At 44.8% G+C, this 13,078-nt stretch overlaps 1 protein-coding gene across 18 annotated transcripts in view; it reads left to right on the top strand.

Moving 5' to 3' along the window:
- The window catches only part of HHAT (hedgehog acyltransferase), a 363,049-nt gene that overhangs the window by 67,844 nt on the left and 282,127 nt on the right, over positions 1 to 13,078 (top strand). For 16 of the 18 annotated variants that reach the window (XR_010941290.1, XR_010941289.1, XM_067729070.1 and 13 more), the window contains 2 exons: positions 6,490 to 6,684; positions 9,610 to 9,825. Coding sequence is in view for 16 of the 18 variants with exons in the window: in XM_067729070.1 (XP_067585171.1) it covers positions 6,490 to 6,684; positions 9,610 to 9,825 (411 nt within the window). In the remaining 2 variants the exon portion in view is untranslated. The remainder of the gene's footprint in view (positions 1 to 6,489; positions 6,685 to 9,609; positions 9,826 to 13,078) is intronic. The other 2 variants (XM_067729066.1, XM_067729074.1) reach the window with 2 other exon arrangements.

Here is a 13,078-nt window from a genome sequence, read left to right as displayed (position 1 = left end):
ACGGGGCTTTGCTCCCAGGAAAAGGAGGCTAGAAGGCCGTTGTGTGGACTCTGCGATGGTTTTGGTTATTTTCCCTTTTTGTTTGTGTGGGGATACACACACACACACACACACACACACACACACACCACACACACCACACACCACACCCACCACACACACACACACACACACACACCACACACCACACCACACACATACACACCACACACACACGCCACACACACACACCACACACATACACACACCACACACCACACACACACCACACACCACACACACACACACACACCACACACCACACCCACCACACACCCCACACACCACACACACACCACACACACCACACACACACCACACACACCACAAACACACACACATATATATATATATATATATTTTTCAGTAGCAGCTGCAGTTGATTATGTAGTATGCAATAAATTATGCCGTGCATAAGGGTTATTGATTGACTCCTTTTATTTATTTCTAAAACAGTGCCCCCCACTGAGTGGTTTCTGGGCAGATGTACAAAAAGAATTAATATACAGCAAAGTCTGGTCCAGTTGCCAGCAGGAGTCTTCACCACGCCTTTGCACTTTGGTTCCTCCCTACAGAGGTGAGCTAATGAGGGGAACCACTCAGGCACATCCTGTTATCACTCAGTGTCCACAGCACAGAACAAGCTAACACAGAAGGGAAGAAGAGATGGTGTGAGGGGGGCATGGCCAGCCAGCTCCTCCTGTGGCTGGGTCCTGGCTCCCTATGAGGAAGAGTTGAAGAATATAGATTTGCAAAAGAAAAGGCCGCAAGTCCATGGTCTTTTCTCAGGGGTGCTGATTTCAGCCTTTGAAACACGCCAGCTGAAATTGTTGATCTCTCGGAAGTCTTCCCTGGGGTGACAGGAATCAGGTTCTATCAGAGAGTCTGCTTTCAAAGGTTGGTGCCTGTACCCTATCAGTTGTGCACTATTTGAGGCTTCCCCCAGCACAAGATTGTAAGAGATCCCTGTGAGTGAAAACAGGCAGTAGGCAGTGAGATGTGAAATAACACCTTTTTATCCTATCTGCATTGGCAAAGCAGTCTGTTCATAAGGGGTTAGGTGTACAAGCAGAGACTTTGGAAATCAGCAGGTTTTCATATTAGTGACTAAAAAGCCCCAAATTTTGGTGCTAATTTCTTGTTCTTAGTCATAACTGCCAGGTTAAACCCCAATACCTGGGGAAGCATATCCACCCATCCGTCCACCCATCTGTCCATCCAACTATTCTAACCATTCATTTATCCAGTGTTTGTGAAACACTTGCTATGTGCTAGGTACCATGTAAGATTCTTACGTTATTGTATTATGAACAAGACAGGATATTAATTTGTTAAGGGAGCCTATCAAAAAGAGAGACGGTTATGCCCTGTTTTGAGAAGTGGTTCAGTATAAACACAGGGGGCAATGGGAACCGAGGGCAAGTTCGCCTACCCAGTTCAGTCTGGCCTAATTCCATCAGAAAGGCCATAGTATTTAGTCTCGCTTTATCTCAACTGCCACGAAAACAGAGTACAGTTTCTTTCTTACTGTTTGTTAAACTTTTAAAAGTTTCTCCTCTTCCCCTGCCTTCCTTTTGGTCTCCTAATCAGGAACTGAAGAACCTGGAATAAAGAGAGTTAAGGGGGTCAGGAGAGTTCTGATGGGCTGGCTTCTTGTGCCCCAGCGAAGTTCACTCAGTCCATCTTATTGATGCAGGGTTCAAGTTGCTCACACTTTGATACCCTTTAAAAGAGCATAATGGTAAATGCAAGTTAAAGTCCAACTACCAGAGTCGATCAGGTAAAAAATAGTAACAACACCAAATGCTGGTGAGGAGGCAGCATTGGATCCCTTGTATGTTGCTGGTGGAAATGTAGAATGGCCACTCTGGGAAACTGTTGGGCAGTTTTTACAGAGCTCTAAACATGCAACTACCATGCAGCCCAGCAAGCTCACCCTTGGGCATTTATCCTAGAGAAATGAAAACATATTTACATAAAAACCTGTACATGTATGTTCATTTCAGTTTTTATTCATAATAGCCCCAAGCTGGAAAACAGCCCAGATGTCCTTCAGCAGGTGAAGGGTTAAAGAAACTGTGGTCCATCCACACCGTGGAAACTACGCAGCAATATAAAGGGGGCAGTCCTTTGATACCTGTCACAACTTGGGTGGATTTCAGGGAATTATGCTGAGTGAAAAAAAGCCAGTCCTGGGACTTCCCTGGTGGCGCAGTGGTTAAGAATCCGCCTGCCAGTGCATGGGACACGGGTTCGAACCCTGGTCCGGGAAGATCCCACATGCCGCGGAGCAACTAAGCCCGTGCGCCACAACTACAGAGCCTGCGCTCTAGAGCCCGCGAGCCACAACTACTGAGCCCGTGTGCCTAGAGCCCATGCTCCGCAACAAAAGAAGCCACCGCAATGAGAAGCTCACGCACTGCGACGAAGAGTAGCCCCCGCTCACCACAACTAGAGAAAGCCTGCACCCAGCAGCGAAAACCCAACACAGCCAAAAAATAAAAAGCAAGGAAATTAAAAAAAAAAAAAAAAAGCCAATCCTAAAGGTTGCATACTGTATGACTTTTGGAATGACAAAATTTTAGAAACGGAGAGATTATTAGTGGGTTCCAGGGATTAAGGATGTAGGGTAAAGGAAGCAGGAAAAAGGTGGGTGTGGTTATAAAAGGGCAATGCAAGAGATGCTTGCGTTGATGCAGCTGTTCAGTATCTTCACTGTGGTGGACACTGAACCTATATGTGATAAAACCTTTTATGTGATAAAACCGTAAGAACTAAACACACATACACACACACACACACACACACACACACATACACGAGTGCAGGTAAAACTGGGGAAACCTGAATGTCTGTGGATTGTTGCAATGTCACCATCCTGGTTGTGATATATTCTGGTTTTGCAGAATGTTACCATAGGGGGAAATTGGGTAAAGTGTCCATAGGATCTCTCTGTGTTATTTCTTATAACTGCAGGAGAGTCTACAACTGTCTCAATAAAAATCTCAGTTAAAAAAAAGCATCATATAGGGCTTCCCTGGTGGCGCAGTGGTTGAGAGTCTGCCTGCCGATGCAGGGGACACGGGTTCGTGCCCCGGTCCGGGAAGATCCCACATGCCGCGGAGCTGCTGGGCCCGTGAGCCATGGCCGCTGAGCCTGTGCGTCCGGAGCCTGTGCTCCGCAGCGGGAGAGGCCACAACAGTGAGAGGCCCGCGTACTGCAAAAAAAAAAAAAAAAAAAAAAAGCGTCATATAAAATAATACTTGATTCGAATTTAAATCTCTAAATTAGAAACATCACAACCCAACATTTAATTAAGATTGTTTTATTTGTACACATTATTTGATCAACATGATTCTTTGTGCCTCATTTCAAGTGAACAGCAGTTTCCAATCATAATCGTCATATGAACCTCTTAACTTAAATGAATTGGGCTATTCTGACTTTTAGGCAGATCTTTTATCAATTAATTAAAATTAATTAATTAAAATTAACTAATTGGTTTTAATTAATTAATTACATTGGCTGCGCTGCCCGGCTTGCGGGATCTTAGTTCCCTGACCAGGGATTGAACCCAGGCTCTCAGCAGTGAAAGCACGGAGTTCTAACCACTGGACTGCCAGGGAATTCCCTAGGCAGGTTTTTAAATCTTGAACTTGACATAGATTATGTCTGTGACCAAAACTGTGCGTATCTGCCCAGATCGCCCTGAGAACTTGGAGAAAACGTTTTTAAAGCCTTTCTAGTGATGAATCAGAAGTATTGTTTTGGAATAAAACATAACACACTTTCTTTTTTAGTTTTGAAAAGTTAAAAGATTCCTGGCATATTTGATGTCAGAGGCTCAATGTCTGATGTTTAAGCATTTTTGCTAAAGAGGACACAGGTTTGATAAACTAAATACATAAGCACTTTTGGAGTAGAAATAGGTGGGACCGGGCTGTCTTTAGGGCTTTGCATATGAAAATGGTCTTTGAAACACTTGGGCAAAGCCCCCCTCCGCCTCAGAGCAGCAGACCTTCTATGCTGCTGCCTGCGCGGCTAGGCAGTGTCACATTTCTACTTCTCGCCCTCTCTGCCCTGCTTCTTGCTGGTCTAGGCGTGTGTGTGTGGGGGGGCGGGATAGGGGGGGATAGCGGTCGGAGGAGGTGTGCCCTAAGGGCTGCATTGATGGTGGGGGACTGTTCCTCTGATGCCAGCCAGAGAACAAGGCATGGAAGACTAATCATGCTGTATCAGCATCTTAGTGGTGTTTTCAAGGATGGAATTCCAATTGCATTCACTTTATAGAATGAAAAAAATCAATATGTTAGTCGGGTTCTAATTTATGTTTTAAAATAGGTGATTTCTTTTTTGCATTGTTCACATCTTTCCCTTTTTATCACCTGCCCGCCGTGAATGTGTATAGTGGAGTTGTCTTTGCCCGTTGGGGAGGATGAGTGTGTAATAGGAGGGATAGAAGAGAATATGAGGTTCACGTGGGTGCATTTTCTGTGATGTCTTAGAGAAAATTAGACATTGTCTGCCTCTACTCTTCGGCAGGAGGAAGATGGTGAGGGATGAGAGTATAGGACCACCTTGTGTGCCCCCATGGTATCATTTGTGAGCACAGGTAAATTCATCAGAGAATCTCTGGAGCAGATGGGGTTTGCACAGCACTATTAAGTAGTTCCTGAAGGTTCCTCCAGCTTTTTCAAGCTGAAGCAGCTTAAGTCTGTGGTTAAGTTCCCAAATGAATCCCAACAGGCTTCTTCCAAATGGATCACATAGCATTCAATAAAAACGTAGCTGTGTTACGTGTATATGTATGTAGCCGTGCACACATGGAAAAAGACTCCAAGTGGTAAATGCTATAGATCAAGTTGAAAAAGACACCCCTTCCCTTTTTTTCGCTCATTAGAACTACTTCTTAAAATAGTCTCTGGTGACCTTGTTCCTTATAATTGAACTCTGTCCAGAGGTGAGTGCTTGGGGGAAAGTTTGAAGCAAATTTATGTGGCTGTTTAATGAGGGTAGTAGGATGGAAAAACAGTAAAAATGAACTGCAGATTTCTCTGATTTTCTTGGAACTTCAAAGTGGCTGACCTAGTCCCTCATTTAAAATGTTCTCTCTTAGGCTGGAGTAGAAGTTTGGTAAGGAATTGTACTAAGGCAATATTTTGGGAGAGTTAGCACTGAAGGACGGCATTTACAGTGTGCAGTCCACATCTGTCTTTCCCTTAAAGAAGTCTTTTTGTTTTCACAGGAAGACCTAATTTCAAGCAGCCCCTGCTTTTCAACTCAGTGTATTCCTGGAAATCCTATTTTTGAATGCTCACCAAAAAGCCACATCATATTTTCCTATAGGAATAATAACTAGTATTTGCCTTGTCCTTCCTGTGTATGCAGACACCATTGTAAGCATTTTACGTGCATTAACTTAGTTAATCCTCATGACAACCTCATGAAGTAGATACTGTTACTATCCTAATTTTATACCTGAGAAAACCGAGGCACAGAGAGATTAAGTAAGTTGCCGAGGGTCACACAGCTAGTTAATGGGGATACCAGGATTTATTTTAGGTAGTTGGACTTCAAAGCTTGAGTAATTACACCACTATGATATGTTGCCTCTCAAACAATGTTAAAACATTATTGTGGTTTTTTAAGTAAGGATTTACCAGCCAGATATGACCAAGAGTATATTGTAAAAGCAAAGACATGTTAATTTATCTGTTTAGTTATTCAATGTCAATAACTATAAAACTTGATAATGAAATAGAAAAATTCTCTCCTAAAATGGGAATAAATGTATCAATTGGATTGATTATGCAAAGGCCTCACTATCACTGAAAACAGGTAAGCTATACTTTTTCTGTGACACAAACTTGACTGTAAATAATATGCTAATGAAATAAAAATGTAATTAGAGATTTACTTGTAAGTCTCTGGTTTAAACTTTAGAAAGCCTTTTGTGGTTTAGAGGGTCCAGTTTTCTCAGAAAGACTCCCGAGGAATTTGCACCAGTATTTTATCTTACCTCCGTTTTGCAGAACAGTGTACGCAGGGGCTAGTGTGCCAGGTTGGCAGCTTTTCTAACTGTCTTCAGGCTCCCATAATGTCTGTTGAAAGTCAGTCATAAATCTCATTGTTGTGGGATCCAGTGGTCTGGGTGGTTTTGGCTGAAGGCAGGAAAGCGGCTCCTTTCTCGGGGCGGATCCGGTGGAGCTCTGGGGACCTGGGGCTAGACAGCCATCGCTCTGGGGTTAATGTGGAAAGTCCCTCTGAATCCTCTTTGTCTCTGTTACACTAAATCTCCAGGCCAGTGAGAACAGTTTGGTTAATGGGTCACAAGACATTACCCTCTTTTATGTAGAACCTTCAATAGCAATGCCTGTTAACTTACCCTTCTCTTTTTTCTTCCTCCCCCCCCCCCCATGTCTTTCTCACTGGGTCCCTCCCTGTCTGCAGCACAAACCCTGGATCCTCACAGCCTATGGGATGTGGGCCTGCTGGTGTGTGCTGGGGACCCAAGGCACAGCCATGGTTCTTATTCACACCACCATCTCCTTCTGTGTTGCCCAGTTCCGGTCGCTGTTCCTGTCATGGCTCTGTTCTCTCTTCTTGCTCTCTACACTGAGGCTTCAAGATGTGGAGGAAGTTATGGTAAGAGTCTCCGTTTTACCATTGGGAAGGAGAAGGCCCCTTTGGCAGTGCCTTTATCCAGGTAGATGCCTTTGTTTTCAGACAAGAGTCAATTGAAGAACTGTGGTGGCGCTCCCTCTAGTGGCCACAGGGGGTTGATGCATGTGAACCCTGGTGTTGCGTTCTGCAGTCTTTTGTATCTGACTATGCCTTAGTCCTTGGAGGTTGCCCAGCGCTGACCTTGTACCTTTTCTCCCAGTTTGGGCAGGCATGGATGGTGCCAGATGTCACAGGAACAAAGGGGAAAAAAAAGCAATATGCAAAAAAGCAAAAAAAAAAATCCCCTATGCATTTAATAAAACAATCATCTGTAGAATGCTGCAGGGTTTATAGGGAACTCTCACATTCCTTATCTCATCAGAAGCCCACGATAGTCCCTGAACAGATAAGGGAGGTATTTTCCTTGCACAGAACATCTTGGGAAGCTTTTGATATTCTTTCTTTAGTCATGTGGAACTGGGCTTCCCATGGTGTCTTTATTTTTGTTCATTTGTTCACTCATTCGTTCACCTTTTCGTTGATTTAAGTGATAGCACTTAGAATTGGTGAGCCCTGGATCTGCACAGTCATGGGAAAGAATGCGACGGGAAGGATGAGCCAGTGGTTTTCTAGTCTCTTCTATTCACTGTCTCTTCTCCTCTTGAAACTGGAGGCGGTGTTTAACCTCTGAGTCTTAATTTCATCATTTGGAAAATGGAGGTAATAGCTGCTCTGCCTTCCTCATGGAGTTGTTCTAAGGATTCAACAAGATAATACGTGTTAAGCAATTTTGTAAAAATGGTAGCATTTTGAAAATTCAAGAATTCTTGCTGTTGTTAGGCTGCCTTAATTTTTCTTCACTCTTACCAATGGACTGGGGCGAATACTTCAAGCACATGTCTCAAAACCTGGACTTAAGAGAATAAGCAGGGTAGCGTCTCTCTCCTAACAAAGATACGTAACTTCCCAGAATGATTAAACTAGGCGATCACTTAAATAAGTGTGCTTAAAAATAGATTTGTGGGGGCTTCCCTGGTGGCGCAGTGGTTGAGAGTCCGCCTGCCGATGCAGGGGACACGGGTTCGTGCCCCGGTCCGGGAAGATCCCACATGTCACGGAGTGGCTGGGCCCGTGAGCCATGGCCGCTGAGCCTGCAGGTCCAGAGCCTGTGCTCCGCAACGGGAGAGGCCACGACAGTGAGAGGCCCGCGTACCGGAAAAAAAAAAAAAAATAGATTTGTGATAAAAATAAAAACAAATTCACACCTAACTTTTGGGGGACCTGGCAAACGTTCAAAGACGGTCTCCAGTTGTAATTATCCTTTATTTGGGGACTCTTAGCATCAGTTATGGGTGTTGGTGGTGAATAAGTATTCCATTTGTTATGTAAGCTGGTGGTGTGAAAAATATTGCTGAAGGGGAGCGAGCAAATGACCAGAAACTAGTTGCCCTGGGTTTCCATACTTTCACACATGCGGTTTTCTTGGTTTTCCTTGGTGGCTGCCGAAGTCCTGGACGTGGAATAGAAACTCTGTTCGGTACTTAGTTTTTCAGTGTAAAGCCTTAAAAGACCCTCGTGGATCAAGTGAACAACTCTTTCCTTTGTCCCAATTTTATTTCTTGTATCTATTTCCATAACCTATTTTCTCATTAAAAAAGCAATACATACGTATTATAGAAAATATGGAAAATATAGAAAAATATAAAGATTATAAAATGATCCATAATTTTATGCCCTCACTATTAAGATTTTACCACATTTGCTTTTAGTCTTTTGTTCCGTAGCTAATTTTGTACGTGCTTTTTATTCTTTCATGCTGTGTTCAAATTATACTTTTACATACCTATCTCCGGTATGAGAATTTAGGTACATTGAGGGCAGGGACTATTTCTTTTTTTTCTTTTTTTTGCGGTACGCAGGCCTCTCACTGTTGTGGCCTCTCCCGTTGCGGAGCACAGGCTCCGGACGCACAGGCTCAGCGGCCATGGCTCACGGGCCCAGCCGCTCCGCGGCATGTTGGATCCTCCCAGACCGGGGCACGAACCCGTGTCCCCTGCATCGGCAGGCGGACTCTCAACCACTGCGCCACCAGGGAAGCCCCGGGACTATTTCTTTTGATGATATTTCTCTAAAGCTTATTTAGAAAATAGTCTTCCACTACATGTGGAGCCAAATTAATGGTAGAAGAACAAAAGGAAAGATACACTGAACACATAAATCCCACGTGACATTTACAGACACACCCCATTTTATTGCACTTTGCAGATATTGCATTTTTTTTTTTAACAAACTGAAGGTTTCTGGCAACCCTGCGTTGTCAGATGATCAACAGCATTTTTTCTGTTTTTCAGCGATAAAGTATTTTTAAATTAAGGTATGTTCTTTGTCTTTTTAGACATAATGCTGTTGCACAGTTTACTAGACTACAGTATAGCATAAACATAACTTTTATGTGCACTGGGAAAGCAAAAAATTGTGTGACTCATTTTATTGCAGTGTTCGCTTTAATGCGGTGGTCTGGAACCGAACCTGCAGTACCCTGAGGTCTGCCTGTATAAGTCTGTCGTTGTCTTCAGAGTTGTTGAAGGAGCTGTTAGAGTACCCACTGGATGTAGCTGATCTCCATGCTGTCCGCTGGTGTATCTGACAGATGCATATCTGGGAAAACCTTCACTCTGTGTTGCATCAGGCTTAATGCTAAGCTTATGGCTGATGTTAGGGACACTCTCCTGCCCGTTCCTCATTAATTGCTTGTTTTGATGATCGATGATGTTTACCTGCTGTTCAGTGGTTCTCGACTCCCTGGATGGGACAGCTGCTCTGCCCGTGGAAGAGATCTCCTTCCTGGGAGACTGGATGACGTCCCTCCTTGCCACTCAAGGTTGTTGTCTCCTTGTGACTTTGCAGAGAGGGTGGTACCAGACGGAAAATGAGTACTACTTGCTGCAGTTCACACTGACCGTTCGCTGCCTGTACTACACCAGCTTCAGCCTGGAGCTCTGCTGGCAGCAGCCGCCGGCTGAGCGCACCTTCTGCTCCTTTCCCTGGATGGTGGCCTATGTCTTCTACTACCCAGTCTTCCACAACGGGCCCATCCTCAGCTTCCCGGAGTTCATCGCACAGGTGAGAGCCTTTCGGGGATTGGATGGGTGTTTCTGCAGATGATGCTTCTGTCTTTGTTGCTGTGGTCATCCATGAGTCTTCATACAGGGGTGCCCACAAGTTTAAGAACACACATTATTGTCATGATTTCTGATAATAAATGAAATACTTCTGGGAAATAAGCCTTCAAAATAAAGGTCAGCATATCTCTTGTGCCTGTTGGTTGTAGGAGCTCCCACCCGGATTCTCTGTGGACTGTGGCAGCCAGAAATAATAACTGGGCACAGCCAGGAACTTGGGGGTAGGCATCCCCTGCAGGGCCGTCCCAGAGAAAGAAAACTGGCTTCTCGTGGTATTACTTGGAAAGTGGAAGGAGGAACTGGCTAAGCTCTTGTTTGGCAAATAATAGGTGCCCTTTTATTTTCACAAACTGCTTATGAAATAGCTCTGCCGTGGCCTGGGAATTGTTCAGGGCGATCTGGATGGGATCACAGAGTGGAGTTGAAGAGGGTTTGAGAACAATGGTGTGCTTTCGGGTCTGGGTGCCTGTTTCTGCCCAGGATCTCGCCTTCCTACTTCTGGACAGCAGCCTTGTCTGGACAGCAGCCTTGTCTGAAGCTCATGGGAAGCCACCTTCGTCATTGCCACCTCACTTTTCCTCCTAGTTCGGATTTTCTTCCTCATTCCACAGCTAGCCTCGTGGAACACGTGTACTAAGTTAATTCACCTGAAGTGTGAGTAATCAATTGATGTTCCCGAAAAACAGTGTTTCTCAAAGGACATTCCTGTCTCCCTCCCCCCAGCAAAACAATCCCCATGGAGGTGAGAACAATAATACGTATGCACACACAGTGCACACATGTGCAAGCACACACATGTACACGTGTGCACACACACTGGGGCCTGGACACGTAGTTCGAAGAGCAGGGCCAGCAGCAGTGTTTGACATTTTCGGAGGGCAACCTGAAAGGTGCCCCCTGCACAAATAGGAGGGTTCTTAGAAATCCCTTATTTCGTCTTAAAAATTTCACTGAGTTGCACATTGTACTCAGAAGTATATTTCTGCATTATAACAATAACTTAATGTTTAAAAATTACCAGTTAAATCATTGAATGTTTTCCTCTCTGCAAATCTTTAAGTGAAGTTGATATTCTGGGCAGATGTATGTTTAGTGCTTGGTTTCTCATACCTCAGTTTGGGTTGTCTAGGATCGCTCTTTTGCCGTGAAGGAATTTGAAATCTGTGTTTGAAAATCATGGTTAAAATTGTGTAAAAGAAAGAGGTGGTTTAGTGATGGCAGCTGATCTCCTAACTCAGTGATTCTCCAAGTGTGGTCCCTGGACCAGCAGCTACAGTATCACCTGGGAAGTTGTCAGAAATGCACGTTCTCAGGCCCCTCCCCAGACCTAATGAATCAGGAACCCGGGGGCGGGGCCCAGCAGCGTGGTCCTGATGCTGTTAGAGATAGAGAACCACTATCCGAAGTTCTTAGAAGAGCAGGGGGTTGGGTGAGGGTGGGGTAGACCCGGGGTAGGGTGGGTTCAGGTTCTCCGAATTTTGTCTCCTTTACAACCTCCTTGCCACTGTAAGTTTTTAATTCTAACGTTGCAGTCAATAACTTTTGGACTAAACATCCACAAGCACACCCCCACCCCTCCCTTGAAGACAGATAATTCTCAGAGAAACATAGACTAAACCTATTAAGAGGAAACAAATTGGGACTTCCCTGGTGGTGCAGTGGTTAAGAATCCTCCTGCCAGTGCAGGGGACACGGGTTTGACCCCTGATCCAGGAAGATCCCACATGCCGTGGAGCAACTAAGCCCGTGCGCCATGACTACTGAGCCTGCGCTCTAGAGCCCACGAGCCACAGCTACTGAGCCCGTGAGCCACAACTACTGAAGCCCGTGCGCCTAGCGCCTGTGCTCCGCAACAAGAGAAACCACCGCAATGAGAAGCCCTCACACCGCAATGAAGAGTAGGCCCCGCTCACCGCAACTAGAGGAAGCCAGTGCGTAGCAACCAAGACCCAATGCAGCCAAAAATAAAATAAATAAATTTATATATATAAAAAAAGAGGAAACAAATTATTTTCCTAACTGCCTCTTATCCATTAAGGAGCTTAGCCCTATGGGATCTGTACTTTGTTGTTAGGCAAATCATCATCCTTCTTAGTTCTCGTCTGTCTCCTCCTTTCTGATTGTACCCTGTAGGGTCTTGAGGGAATATGAAAGGCGGGTCTCAGGGTCCTGAATATGTTACACAGAGGCGAGCTTTGAGATTATCGCTCACCTACATCCTTAGCCAAAGGCTCTTGTTTTTGAGTTTCAGCCTGGGGAAATGAAGGGGCTTCTCCCTGTAGGGAGTCAGGTCTGGAGACTCCAGGTACCATCTATGTCCCCTCTCTCTGTTTTTTTTACCCCTTTCAAAGTGGTAGCAATTGCCGAAAGCAGGGAACTCAAAAAGGCAAGTTGGAACCTTTCTCTGTGGTCTGAGAAGATTCATAGAAAAGTCAGTCTAGAAAAGGCAAAGTGTTTAATAAGCTACAGGGCAATAAAAACAAGCCAGGTGGTTTCTGCAGTTGCTGGGGGCGACCTCGTGTGAGAAAAATGGGTCTAAAAGGAGAGCAGTTAAACTAGGGAGCTAATCTAGTAGTGAAAGGGCTCCTTCAGAGAAGCCGGGAGGGGGCAGAAGAAAGCCAACTGGAAGAGCTTGTAAGTAAGGTTTGCTCTGAACGAGTGCTTGTGTGAATGAATAAATGTTAATAGGAAATGGTAGTATTGAAATTTTGGCTCTTAGCTTCTCAGGTCAACACTCACAAACTCTAAAGAGCAGGGAGAGACTTGCCACCAGGGGGCAGCAGAGCCTCACCGTGGAGACGAACCCAGCTGGGCAAACCACAGTCCATAAATTTACAGTACTAGGCCCACCCTGGGAGAATGTTCTCTTTCACCCAGTTTTTTTTTTTTTTTTTTTTTTTTTAGTGTGTAAATTTACATATCCAAGATGAGTCAAGTATAGAAGAGGTGCCTCTGTAATGTATGGCATGTGAAATGTGTACACATCAATCATGAACAGGGGAAAATGTGCCTGTCAACAGGCCTCAGGGCCTTAACTTGAAGGCCATCTCTGATGGCATTTGGAGTTTCAGGAATATGGGCCCCGTTTATTTTTCTCCCAGGGTTCTATGGAACTCAGATACGGAGCCGGGGGTGAGGCTGGGGGACAGGGTCGGGGAGGTCTAGGGAAAGGCAGGAAATGCTGTTTATTTGCT

Source organism: Pseudorca crassidens, chromosome 2 (assembly GCF_039906515.1).
Source record: "Pseudorca crassidens isolate mPseCra1 chromosome 2, mPseCra1.hap1, whole genome shotgun sequence".
NCBI lineage: Eukaryota > Metazoa > Chordata > Mammalia > Artiodactyla > Delphinidae > Pseudorca > Pseudorca crassidens.
Note: the sequence above shows the minus strand (reverse complement) of the source record. Positions and strands in the feature narration are given on the sequence as shown.